This window comes from Podarcis filfolensis (assembly GCF_964270895.1).
Source record: "Podarcis filfolensis genome assembly, chromosome: 5".
Lineage (NCBI taxonomy): Eukaryota > Metazoa > Chordata > Lepidosauria > Squamata > Lacertidae > Podarcis > Podarcis filfolensis.
In genome coordinates this window covers 78,857,811-78,870,088 of record NC_139608.1, presented here as the reverse complement: position 1 = coordinate 78,870,088, position 12,278 = coordinate 78,857,811, and the positions used below count along the sequence as shown (strand labels likewise).

The 12,278-nt window shown below is 41.8% G+C and overlaps 1 protein-coding gene and 1 long non-coding RNA gene across 5 annotated transcripts in view; one reads left to right on the top strand and one right to left on the bottom strand.

Moving 5' to 3' along the window:
* LOC310762930 (rap1 GTPase-GDP dissociation stimulator 1-like) overlaps positions 1-10,169 on the bottom strand; it is a 32,959-nt gene extending 22,790 nt beyond the window's left edge. Inside the window, exons 1-2 of one of the 2 annotated variants that reach the window (XM_083614759.1) lie at positions 10,041-10,169; positions 5,776-5,886 (exon numbers count right to left, since the gene is read on the bottom strand). In XM_083614759.1, the coding sequence (XP_083470885.1) occupies positions 5,776-5,886; positions 10,041-10,044 (115 nt within the window). In that variant the 5' untranslated portion in view covers positions 10,045-10,169. Of the gene's footprint in view, positions 1-5,775; positions 5,887-8,636; positions 8,722-10,040 lie in introns of those variants that run through there. The other variant, XM_083614758.1, reaches the window with a different exon arrangement.
* LOC310763024 lies at positions 3,277-8,949 on the top strand. Of its 3 annotated transcripts, none has more exons than XR_014548388.1 (4): positions 3,277-4,305; positions 4,712-4,872; positions 5,785-5,897; positions 8,828-8,949. It is a non-coding gene; the product is annotated as an uncharacterized lncRNA (long non-coding RNA). The 3 variants fall into 3 exon arrangements; XR_014548389.1 differs by lacking the exon at positions 3,277-4,305 and adding an exon at positions 4,322-4,437 and having other exon boundaries at positions 4,709-4,872; XR_014548390.1 differs by lacking the exon at positions 3,277-4,305 and having other exon boundaries at positions 4,463-4,872.
* Positions 10,170-12,278: the final 2,109 nt, after the last annotated feature.

Here is a 12,278-nt window from a genome sequence, read left to right as displayed (position 1 = left end):
AACAAAGGTCCGTATAGTTCAAGCTATGGTTTTCCCAGTAGTGATGTATGGAAGTGAGAGCTGGACCATAAAGAAGGCTGATCGCTGAAGAATTGACGCTTTTGAATTATGGTGCTAGAGGAGACTCTTGAGAGTCCCATGGACTGCAAGAAGATCAAACCTATCCATTCTAAAGGAAATCAGCCCTGAGTGCTCACTGGAAGGACAGATGCTGAAGCTGAGGCTCCAATACTTTGGCCTCTCATGAGAAGAGAAGACTCCCTGGAAAAGACCCTGATGTTGGAAATGATTGAGGGAACGAGGAGAAGGGGACGACAGAGGACAAGATGGTTGGACAGTGTTCCCGAAGCTACCAGCCTGAGTTTGACCAAGCTGTGGGAGGCAGTGGAAGACAGAAGTGCCTGGCATGCTCTGGTCCATGGGGTCACGAAGAGTCGGACACGACTAAACAACTAAACAACAACAACAAGCCCTCTTAGTTTAACCATAGAAAAATCATCTCTTAGAAAGTGCCTCTCCACATAAATTTCTAACTTATCCTGAAGAAAATAACAAACATGGCTCAAAGAGGAAGAAAAGCAGGCAAAGAAGGAATCTAGAGAAGCCTGCTCCTGAAAAAGAGCAGTGGAGAACAGCCTTCTGGAGTGGTTCCAAAAAGCAGAAGAAACTGAGGAAAATGTACACCCAGTTATAGGAAACACCTATCATACAATCTAAGTCTGAATCTGAAAGGACCTTTCCACAAAAAATTCCTGGTTTGGTCATGAGTATCATATATCAAACATATAGATGGTGAGTTTTTGAGCCATGCCAATCGGGTCTGGGACCGTAATAAATTTCATTCAGTCATGCCAATTTAGTTTCATGACACAGTCTAAAGTCAAGTCGCAGGGGCATGTTGCTTGCACTTGATATACCACTGGGTTCCAGGGGATCAATTAGGCAATCACAACTTGCTGCTTGCAGATGTGTAGAAATTCATGCTGGTTAACCCCATAGGGACTTTCCCTGGTTACCAAATTCCACATAGCTCCAGCTGAAGCAAACATCTTGGTAACAATGCAGTTGTATATGTGTTGGCTGTATCCAGACCTTCAAATGAATAGATTTGGGTTAGGAATCTTCATATTAATGCATGACCATCAGGGAGCCAGCTGTTGCAATTTTACTTTCTTCCCCACCATCACCTCAAAAGCTCTGTAATTTTTTGTAATAGGTTATCAATCATCCCAACTGCAGCTCTGTTGCTGGAACATGTCAAATGACAAGCAGTGCACAACATTTGTTCATGTGTGTATATTTACATGCAGAAGCATTAGAGACTAGATATGCCTTCCTCCATCAAGGGATGCAAACTTAAAGAACAGCAACCCACCATAGCAGAATATTTTAAAGGCATTTTTAAACCTCAGAATAGGGACAGTGATTCACCATGGACAAGAAAATAGGGTTTGTCCTTGTTAAACAGGGACAGCTGGAGTGTATGCTGTTAGCAGCAAGAGTTTGTAATATACCCAATTAGGACTTGGTTCCTGCTGCGTCATCAAATCTAATTGGCATTCAGTTATGGTAGAAACCCCCAGAGAATCTGGACACAAACCTGGATAGGCTGACTTAGAAGGGAAGGCTTGTCTTGTTTTCCCTTAAAAACAAAGCAAAACTCCCCTCTCCTTTGTCTCTTAGGGCTACTCTCATCATCTGCTTCCTTCAATCAGTTTCAGCTGGTTAAGCAGTAAACAGCTTCTACCAGATATGAGCTTGCTCAGCTAGAAATGAGGACTCAATCGGATTATATGTAAGTTAGGCATGTGTGTACTTAGTTGATGAACTGGGTGGCAACCGCAGCCACTGTATCCCACAGAAAAATCCATCCCCAGAAATGCCACCTAAAGTGGTAACTGCTCTGTAACCATCACATCATGATTGAGCGAGGCCATCAACATGATGGATACTGGTTGTCTTTTCTTTCCATTTCATTGCAGCTCTGTGCCTCAAAAGGAACTGTAAATTGAGATGACTAGGGCACTGGTGGTGTTCAGCTAAAACCAAAACACTGTGACATATGTGTCTCAGCCCTTCTAATAGTGAACTCAGCTGCTTAGGCTTGTGGTCAAAGTGGGGCTGCAAAAGAAAAGGTTGACAACAGCAGCCTTGGTGGGGGAACCCCAAGGTTTGCAGACATATAAATAATATTTGGCAAACCCCTCCCCCAAGCAGCCCAAGGAGGACTGAGTATGATCAGTGGCCACAGAATGTTGTGGTCATTTCAGACAACCTGTTTATTAGATTGAATGCTCAATTCACACAAAAATTGAGGGGAGAATAATAAATAATAATTTTTTTATTTATACCCTGCCCATTTCGCTGGGTTTCCCTAGCCACTCTGTGTGGCTTTCAGCATATCTAAAACCATAATACAGTGGTACCTTGGGTTAAGTACTTAATTCCTTCCGGAGGTCTGTTCTTAACCTGAAACTGTTCTTAACCTGAAGCACCACTTTAGCTCATGGGACCTCCTGCTGCCGCCGCGCCGCCGGAGCACGATTTCTGTTCTCATTCTGAAGCAAAGTTCTTAACCTGAAGCACTATTTCTGGGTTAGTGGAGTCTGTAACCTGAAGCATCTGTAACCTGAAGCATTTGTAACCCAAGGTACCACTGTAATAGGTTATACAATGCTAGCTATGTAGTGAGTATTCATTTTGACTCATTTACTGGGTGGTTAATACAAGATAATGTCAAGCAGTTATTGCCACACACTTTTCAGTGCATTTTCCCGTCACTTTGCATGATTTTTTGGGGGGGAGGGGGGGAAAGCAGGTTTGTTGAAAAAGGGCACCAAATCCACTTTAATTGGGAAATCTTAATTTGCTGGTATGCTTTTGAGTCTCCTGCAAAACAGTCCAGAAGCACCCTGAGTGTCTGTCTGTTGTTGAGGTGGGGTGTGTGACCATAGCTGTCAACTTTTCCCTTTTTTTAAGGGACATTCCCTTATTCCGAATAGGATTCCTCACAAGAAAAGGGAAAAGTTGAGAGCTCTGTGTGTGATGAATGGAAAACCAAGGGGAGGTGGAATGGAATGGAGTATCCTTTAAGGAGGCACACCTGGCTGGCTGGAACACAGAACACTCCTCGCGGTAATATTCTGATGCAGGTGCTATTTGTATGAATACATTAGAAATACCTTATAGTGGCAATTATATTCTTCAACCATTACATCATAGTTCATTTCTGGCCACTGTTGGGCACTGGATTTAGGTAAGGTTTTGAACCTGATGCCATAAGCATAACATAATCTGGAGCAGGCTTCCTCAACCTCGGCCCTCCAGATGTTTTTGGCCTACAACTCCCATGATCCCTAGCTAGCAGGACCAGTGGTCAGGGATGATGGGAATTGTAGTCTCAAAACATCTGGAGGGCCGAGATTGAGGAAGCCTGATCTAGAGTGATGATGTCACCACTTTGTACTAACTTTGAACTGTCCTAAATGCCCGAAATTCAGCACTGCCAGCAGCCTCCAGCTGGTAGTACGGGTGCATATGAATGACATCATCAACATGTGCCAACCACAGGAGGGGCAGGAAAACATTCAGGAATTTTTAGACATTAGGAAGAGACAGTGTCCCCCTGCTTTGGCTCCACTGCAAGAAGGAATGGTGTGTCCACCACATTTGCAATGGTAGCGGTACAGCTAACACTGTGGCCTGCTATGAGTGGCACTTTCTGACATGAAAGTTGTCAAAGCTCTCGTGCTGCACACACTTTGTCACCCTTAAGTCCAGGTTATGTCGTTATGGCAACCACACAAAACACTTCCCTCCTCTGATGAGCAGGTGACAGCTGCTTAGCAAAGGCTGACAAGTAAAATAAGCTGCTGCCACCTCAGTGAAGCATAAGTTAAGAAGCAGTTAACAATAAGTAATTGAACTGCCTCAGCTAAGCCTCCCTAACTACCAAGAAGTATTCAATACAATACAATAGTATTCCATTTTCCAGGGAACAAATACAAAATACCAAAAGATAGCTGAAATTCTCAGTTATTGTGTCTTTCAGATTAGTTGACATGATTAAGGGCTTTATTTGAGGCTAATGTGCACTGAAAGTAGAGTTGAGAGCCTGTGTATCGCCTCTTTTTCTTCTTGAGTTAAGTAACTGAGCTAAGGCCCAACACTTCCACAAGCCAGTGCTTTTCAAACTTTTTACTTTCAGGAGATTTTCCTCACACCTGTTTGCCTGCAGAATTTCTGCATTACAGAAAAGATTCTGGATGAGATGTTCAAGGCCTTTCCCAATCTGGTACCTTCCAGGTATTGTTGGACTACAATGCCCATCATCCCTGACCATTGGCCATGCTGCCTGGGGCTGATGAGAGTTGGAGTCCAATGCATCTGGAAGGGGGAGGTCAGGTCAGAGAAGATTGTTCTAGGAATATAAAAATGGTAATGCTTTTATTTTTTAATTTAATTTTAGTTTCCCATTGCTCTCAGTGGTAACAGTTGCAACTTTTCTTAAGTTGGTTCTCTAATGCTTTCTCATCCTTCAGTGAGGACTGCTAGCTCTTTAGTGACTCCCACTCAGAGAAATGCCTGGCAGGCAGAAAAGTGATGCAGATAACAGTCACCACAATGTCACAATGGCCAGTTCCTCTCTTGCAGGCAGGTGACATCAGCTCAATGTCACAATGACCAGTCTCTCTCTCACTGTCTCAAGCAGGCAATAGCATTTGGGCACCTCTCTTACCAAGGCAAGCAGGAACCCATGGGCACAGCCTTTATTTCTCTTCATTGTGGTGGATAGCAGCTGTATGTGGGCACAGTGGCCACCAGGATCTCTCTTATTCAATAAGAGAAGCAGCAGGCATGGGGAGCTGGCAGGTAGGCATCCAAGGTTATTATTCCATGACTTCTACATAAAGGATATACCCCAGAGTGGCTTGGCACAACAACTTAAAGATTGGCACAGGGATGGGGGTGAGTGGATGAATGCTGGCAGCAACCCAGACACAATAGCAGGACAACTTGCAGAGTCAGACCTTGGCATAGTTTGATAGAGATGATGGTGGCCAGAACAATAGCAGGCCCTGGCCTGAAACCCATATAAGATGGAAGAGCTCGAATTTTCAGCATGTGCCCAACAGAGGGAAAATTGGAAGGAGGCAGACAACAGTGCACATGGATGCAGGTGCAGCCAACAGTAGCAAACAGAGGAAGACATTGTCTGACACATCTGATACTGCAGGACTTCAGCTTTCAGCATGTGTCTCAGGGGGCAAATAGCGGGTGGGGGAGAATGGTAGCTGCAAGGCACAGATGCAACAGAATATGAGATGGGGAGAAATGAGAGAGAACACTGGCAGAGAAGAGACAGTATGGAGCAGAAATGCCAATGATTATCCTAAACTTGGCAGTGTGCTGCTGACATCAAATCACAGGGCAGCTCAGGGAACCCCAGCAATATCTAGCTGGCCTTCAGGATCACTAGTTGCTGCCACCCAACCAACTGTCATCTATGAAAGGTGTGAGCTCATAGGTTTTTTAATTATACATGTTTTCGAAACCTACATTAGAAGAGTCCAATGATAAATTTGAATATAGTACACTTTATGTTAGTGCCTTAATGGAAAAGAACCAAAGGGGATTGTGTGGACAAACAGATTTGAAAAGAAAAAGCTTATATTAATAACATTGTCATTATATATTACTGTGTTGTATGCCCAATTTGAGGGGCACTAAGGCTTGGGCTCAACCAGCATAAAACATATTTCAATTATACTTAACTATCTTCAGCCAGAGCTTGAAGAACTCCATCTAGACTTTTGAAAATCTGTTCTTCACCTTCGGAGTCCCCTCCATCAAATCTGAGATGTTCCAGGTGTAGATTCAGGGACTCTGTTCAGAAGGTAAAAATAAATGATGATTGTTTGTTTATGATGTCATGCATATATTAAAGAAGCATGGGAGGTTACTGTGTGTAGGTTTTTTTTTGGGGGGGGGGCTCATTTAAAGACCAATCACAAATTTTACTCATATGTTTGCTCTCCTTCCCAGAAACATCTAATTCACCATAAACAAAATAATGTAAAGATAAATGGAATATATGAATATATACATATATGTTGAGCATTTTTTTAAAAAGTCTAAATTTTCTGCTAAACTAAATTCATATTCTCTGCAAATGATAACTTTATATAAATATAGCGTACATGCATAATTTTTGCTTCTTCTGTGATCCAAACCTGGTTCAGACACCATTGCTTCTTTATGAAAATACAAGACAACCATCCTCTTGATTCAAATGTTGTAGTTTTACAAATATCAAGAACCTTGGGTTAATCATTCAGTTTATACACCGTTTACTTAAGAAAAAAATTCCAGGTGTTGTTATTTCCCTAGTGATTGGTTCAGTGGAATAACACCATATGCACAATGACTTTCGAAGTCCTTGAAAGACGTTGGCCAGATGTAAGATCATCTTGTTATGATTTAAAACCAAGATACAGGAGAGTAAAGAATAATTGTTGGTGGGAAGGCTGATTGATGGAGGATATCTCCAAATGTAAAGATTTTAAACTTTTCTCCCTCAGAGCTCACATTTATGAGTAGGAAATTGGAAGTAGGATTTCCAATAATAAAGTAGGAAAGTATTTGTCTCCTAAATGAGATGTAGGGTTTATTCTTTCATTTCAAGTCAATGCTATATAGATGCATCTTCAAAACATTGTTAAGAATCCTATATTTAGCAGGATGCTCAAGTTAAGAATACCCTCATTTGCTGAGCATCCATGGGTTAACTTCAAACAATATATGCTTCTTGTTCACATATATTGCGAAAGAATGATGTCAATCAACATTTGATGATCTCCTTCTACCAGTCCACAACAGAAAGTGTCCTTTCATACTGCATCATGGTGTGGTACGCTAGTTTAACATCAACTGATAGGAAGTGCCTACAGAGGGTGGTGAATACAGCACAAGATATTATGGGCTGTCCCGTGAATCCACTGGATGACATTGCAGAAAAACGTTGCCTCAGGAGAGTGAGGAAAATTCTAAGGGATGATTCACACCCTGGCTGGCACTTTCTTGATCTCCTGCCCTCAGGCAGAAGATATAGAAGCATGATTAGTCGCACCAACAGGGTAAAGAACAGCTTCTATCCATGGGCTGTTAGGCTGCTGAATGAAAAGATAACAACAGGGCAACTGACTTTCGGGTTTGGTGGGTGTGCGTCAGTAAACAAGGGGAATTAAGACTAAGAAAGCTGGGGGGGGTGAGCTCATGTAATCTCACTGTATACAAGTTGTACAACTGACAATAAAGTATTTCATTTTATTTCATATATCAGAGTTCTCAACTTGAAGGTCCAATAAATGTGTTGAGTGCTTTCAGGTGCTATAGAGGGGAGGCTACCCAGTCAGATGGGCAGAGGTACAAATAATAAAATTATTATTCAGGCACCACATTGAAACTATCATGAAAAAGAATCAATGTGTGCCTGGCTGAAGAGAAGGGCAATCATACGCATCTTGTAGAATGCAAAAGTAATGCTTTCAGACTAGCACAGGTAGGTTTTGGTCCAGTAGGTATCCACTTGGAGGCGAGAGAGGGAAAGGAGGATGACCATTAACCTAAAATGAGCATTAAGAGAAGCACTGGGGCAAGTGTTGGAGCCAAGGAATGTCCTTCAATAGTCATGTCTTCAGAACAATGCAAACCAAACAGCTCATGAGAGACAACTGGAATGTGGATTCTCCTAGGATGATCACACTGCCAACCCTCCTTTAAAACTATGACTGAACAGGGAGAATATAATGAGAAGATGTCGCCTATGAAGTAGTTTGCAGTACTGTGAAAGCGGAAGGCTGTAGATAGGCAGACAGAGGAATAAGGGGAAAAAGACTCTCATATCTGGTATAATGAGGCTAAAAATATATTTCTATAGCAATAATGACTTTGCAGTGACCCTTGTGAAAGGGAATCCCGTTTAAGCAGTTCTTACAAATACAGTATCATTAAGCAGTGCAAGGCCAGCTTCATATGAAAATTGCATCCTTTTCAACTCCTTCAGATCTTTCTTAACAGGAATCAATAGCTATTCATAGGTAGCTATTATTAGCGCATCTGTGGAGTTTATTTTATTACTGCTCATTGACAGTTAAGGTCTGGATCTTCACAACAACCATATGAGGTACTCTAAGCTGGGGAATAGTGCAGCCAATGAACTTCATGACTGTCTGTGGATTTGAAGCCTGCAATGTCAGATTTAGGTTCAGCCCTCGAACCACTGCACCTTATTGGCTCTCTGCATCTCCACTACATGCCATACATACTGTCATTCAGCAGTATAGCATCACACCTCTCATCTGATAGAAGTGTATGAAGCATTCTGGAATGTGCAAAAATAGTAGCTTGAAAATATGCACAATGTAGGACATCAGCTTGGAGATTCTTCAGAAGAAAGCCTTGTGAAGTATTGAGCTCAATCCTTCACAGGGTATTTTAAGTCAAGGTTAGGTAATCTTCCTCACCCCCAAGGGCCACATCTACTCCTGGCCGCCAACCCCAAACATATTCCTCTTACATACTTACCCAACATATTGAAATCTCCTACACACAGGAAATGTACAATATATACCCACGTTTAACTGGGGTTGGCAACCAAGGCTGGCATTCAGTGTCCAGGGGATATTCCTTCATCATAGGCGCCTAGATGACCCTCAGGATGGCTTCCAACTCTACAATTCTCTGTTTCTTTTTACCATAACTGACTTACAAAGCAGAGGGAAACTTGTAATTACTGGAAACGAATGTTTTCACATATCTTTTTCAGCAGCACAGTTGGATTTTGAAATAAGGAGCCAATTTTAAGACTTGGCGATGGAGAGAATTCTGTTATGTAAATGAAACAGTGCTGAAGACAGAACAAAAAATAAAGTTACTTTCCATGCCAAAGCAATGAGTATTGGGGCAAGCGCTATCTCTCTCTCTGTTTTGCATCTAGCGTTCTAGAGTTGGCTTTCATTAGGTTTCCATGTCTGGAATATTGTGATCATCTGTATTTACGTATCTTGCAACAGATCAGTCAAGCTTTTTCACTGGGATTGTTGATGTGACCCTCCTCCAAATGGATATAAAAGGCTGTAGCTCAGTGGCAGAAGGTTCCATATTTGATTCCTGGCATCTCTAGGCAGGCATAAGAGAAACCCACTGTCAGAAATCCTGGAGACCAGTGTAGCCAACATGGTGCTTGACTCCAACTCCCATTAGCCACAGCCAGCATGGTCAAAGGTGAAGGATGATGGAATTTGTAGTCCAACAACATCTGGGAGACATCATGTTTGCTACCCATGGTATAGACAATAACTGAGCTAGACGAACCAATAGTTTGGCTCGGTATAAGACAGCTTCCTATGTTTAGTTTCCCCAACATACTGCATGTAACATCTAGGTTGCTTGCCTTCTATAAATAGCACAATCTATTACATTTGCCGGACTTGCAGGCAATTTTCTGTAAAATGCAATGGGTTTAACCAGGCATTCTGCTTTTTGAAGGTGATAGTTTTTCAGAGATAAGTACAGGTGCACGCTTTAATCAGTAGATTAATCGGCTACAGCTTTAATTGATTCATTGGTGGGGCTGAAAGTTAAGGACATACGTGCTTGAAACTATTTTGGTTCCACTGTGCTACTATAGATAGAAATGAACAAGAAAATGTTACAGAATCCGTTTCCTTCTAGCAATTTTTGTTGAAAGGTATCTTGCATTTTGTTCAATTTCTCAAAAAGAAAACTGCATAGCAGATCCAGTAAAAGCTAACTTTTAAAAGTTAAAGCAATTAAAAGATGGATGATTAATCACCTAGTAACAATTTACTATGTGGCAGTCCTTGTATATAATAGGAGGATATGTATAAGAAATGGTTCTCTTCAAAATACATGCACACACTTAATAATCATTTGTTGCAGTTCCTACATTATATCTATATGTCTCCCATATATGAAATACGAATTTGCTTTCTCAATTTAGCATGAGTTTTACTTACCCATGGATGCTGCAGTTTTCCAGACTGGAGATAATAAAGAGCACACGGTCTGTGAAGCTCTCCCTTTAACAGCTACCAAGCTGTGAGCAAGGAGAATATTTTATAACTCTCCAGCAGACATGCAGTCCACAGCTTCCCTCTTCGCTCACCCTTCCCTCTCCCTTATGACCCTGTACTTCAAATGCTCCTAATACGTCTTAATTACTTAATCTCCAGCACTGCCTGTTTCCTCTTTAGATGTCATTAAGAGAAAGGGAAACATCGTAGTAATTATCATACAAAAAGCCACAATGTGTGGCTTCATGGCAATTTTGATTACATTTTGTCAAATTCTCATCTCTGGGATTGTCAAGGTTTTCTAGGCATCTAAGAGTGTCGCTACAGATTCAATTCTGTGTGGCTCAAGTTTGGCTCAGAATCACCTTGGCTTCAACTTAATACATGGCTTAGCACAGGGGAGCCATTTGGAGTGGAGCAGCCTGAGTCGAGCTTGGCCATTAAAAACACCACACTGCTGTGTGTCCTTCAGAATTGTTCTCTAGCATTTGATATGTCAGGTAGGAATCTACATCAGCTGAACTCAGTCATGAAAAAATGATTGCATAAGGGAGTGATGTAACTGTTGAATTCAGTAAACCTCCTTCATTGCAAAATACTGGAATAGGTACAGGCAGTGTTTTTTTCTGGGGGTACGCAGGGGTACGCATACCCCTAAACATTTCGTGAATCCAACAGGAGAAGAAACTAAATTTTTTAAAATTTTAAGTTTCTTCTCTAGCACGGTGAACCGTCAGTTCCCTTGAATAGCACGGCAAATCGTCAGTTCCGTTGCTACCCCTGATGGCGACCTCACTTCCTGTCACGGTGTTTCCTGAGTCTCAGACAGAAGCGAGCGTTTAATGTGTGAAGTAGGAGTTGGAATCTAGCACGGTGTTTGGTCAGTTTTGCTGTTACCACCTTCAGTGGCGGCTTTATTTCCTTTCCCGGTATAATGCATGTTCTTTGTACTTTTGTCCATTTACTGCAATTATTTTCCCCGATTTGAACTATAAAATGGTGATTTTCTTGAGTCAAAATGAGAGCACTCCTAAACATTTTTTTAAAGAAAAAAGCACTGGGTACAGGTCAGTGGGAATGGAAAATTCAAGCCCCTTACAGACTTTTGACACCCAGTAATTAGATTTATGATGATCTGCCTGGTTTGTTTGTGTCCATGAATGAAAGGTGGCCAGAGTCTTGAGCTGAGGACTTTAGCAGTGAGTTTGGTCATTTTGCCCCTTGTGCTACTGTGATGGCTTGCAGGCGAACTACTGACTCAAAGCTCTACCATTTGGCAGCAGGGTACTGCAGATAGCCAGAAGGTGGTACTGCTACTACCAGTACAACACAATTCAGATGAAACAAGGAAACAGAAGGATCCCATATGATCTTAAAAGCTGCTGGTTCTGACTGGGGTGCTGTCCATCTGCTGAATGAAGCCCTAATTTCCTGGCCACTATTCATTATGTTACTCAAAGAATGTTTGTCAGACAGTGTTGGAGACATGGTTTATCATTATGTGGGAGATGGCCTCTCTGGCCATGCTGAAGCAGTTTAACTCCTTGCTAAAGGAGATCTGCTTGATCACCTATCTTCTGCAGATAATCCCAAGGGCCATTCTTGGCATCTCCAGGTTAGAAAAAGGAGTGGGCAGCTGGAGGTGGGAGATCTCTCTCTGCTTGAAAGCCTTGGGTGCTGCTGTCAGACAGACAATAGTAGGTTACTTGGACAGATAATCTGACCTGGTATAATGTGACTTACTGTTTATTAGGGCTGTCCACCAGATTTGGCCAAATCCCAAATGGAATCAGGCTGATTTGGGCCAAATTGGGCCCTGTCCAGATCAGATGGGAGCTGCTACAAAGAACTAGAGAGGAGATTGGATTGTCCTAAATCGATTTGTAGGTAATTGTATTGATCTGTATCTCAAAACAGAAAGCCAGACAGACAAGTCTTCAAACTCTTGAAATTATTAATTACAACACCATATAAAGAAAACAGGAGGGATGATTGCTTGAAAAAATATTTTCAAAAAGGTGGCTAATGTAAAAACCCCATGGAGCTGCACATTCTTCTGAGTGGTGCCTTTACATCCATCTAAGGTCCTGCACTAATGACATCAATAACCAAATGTCTATCTAATGTAGTATTTTGTTTCCAATAGATGCCAGCCTGATGATTCTTGGAAAGCTAATCATA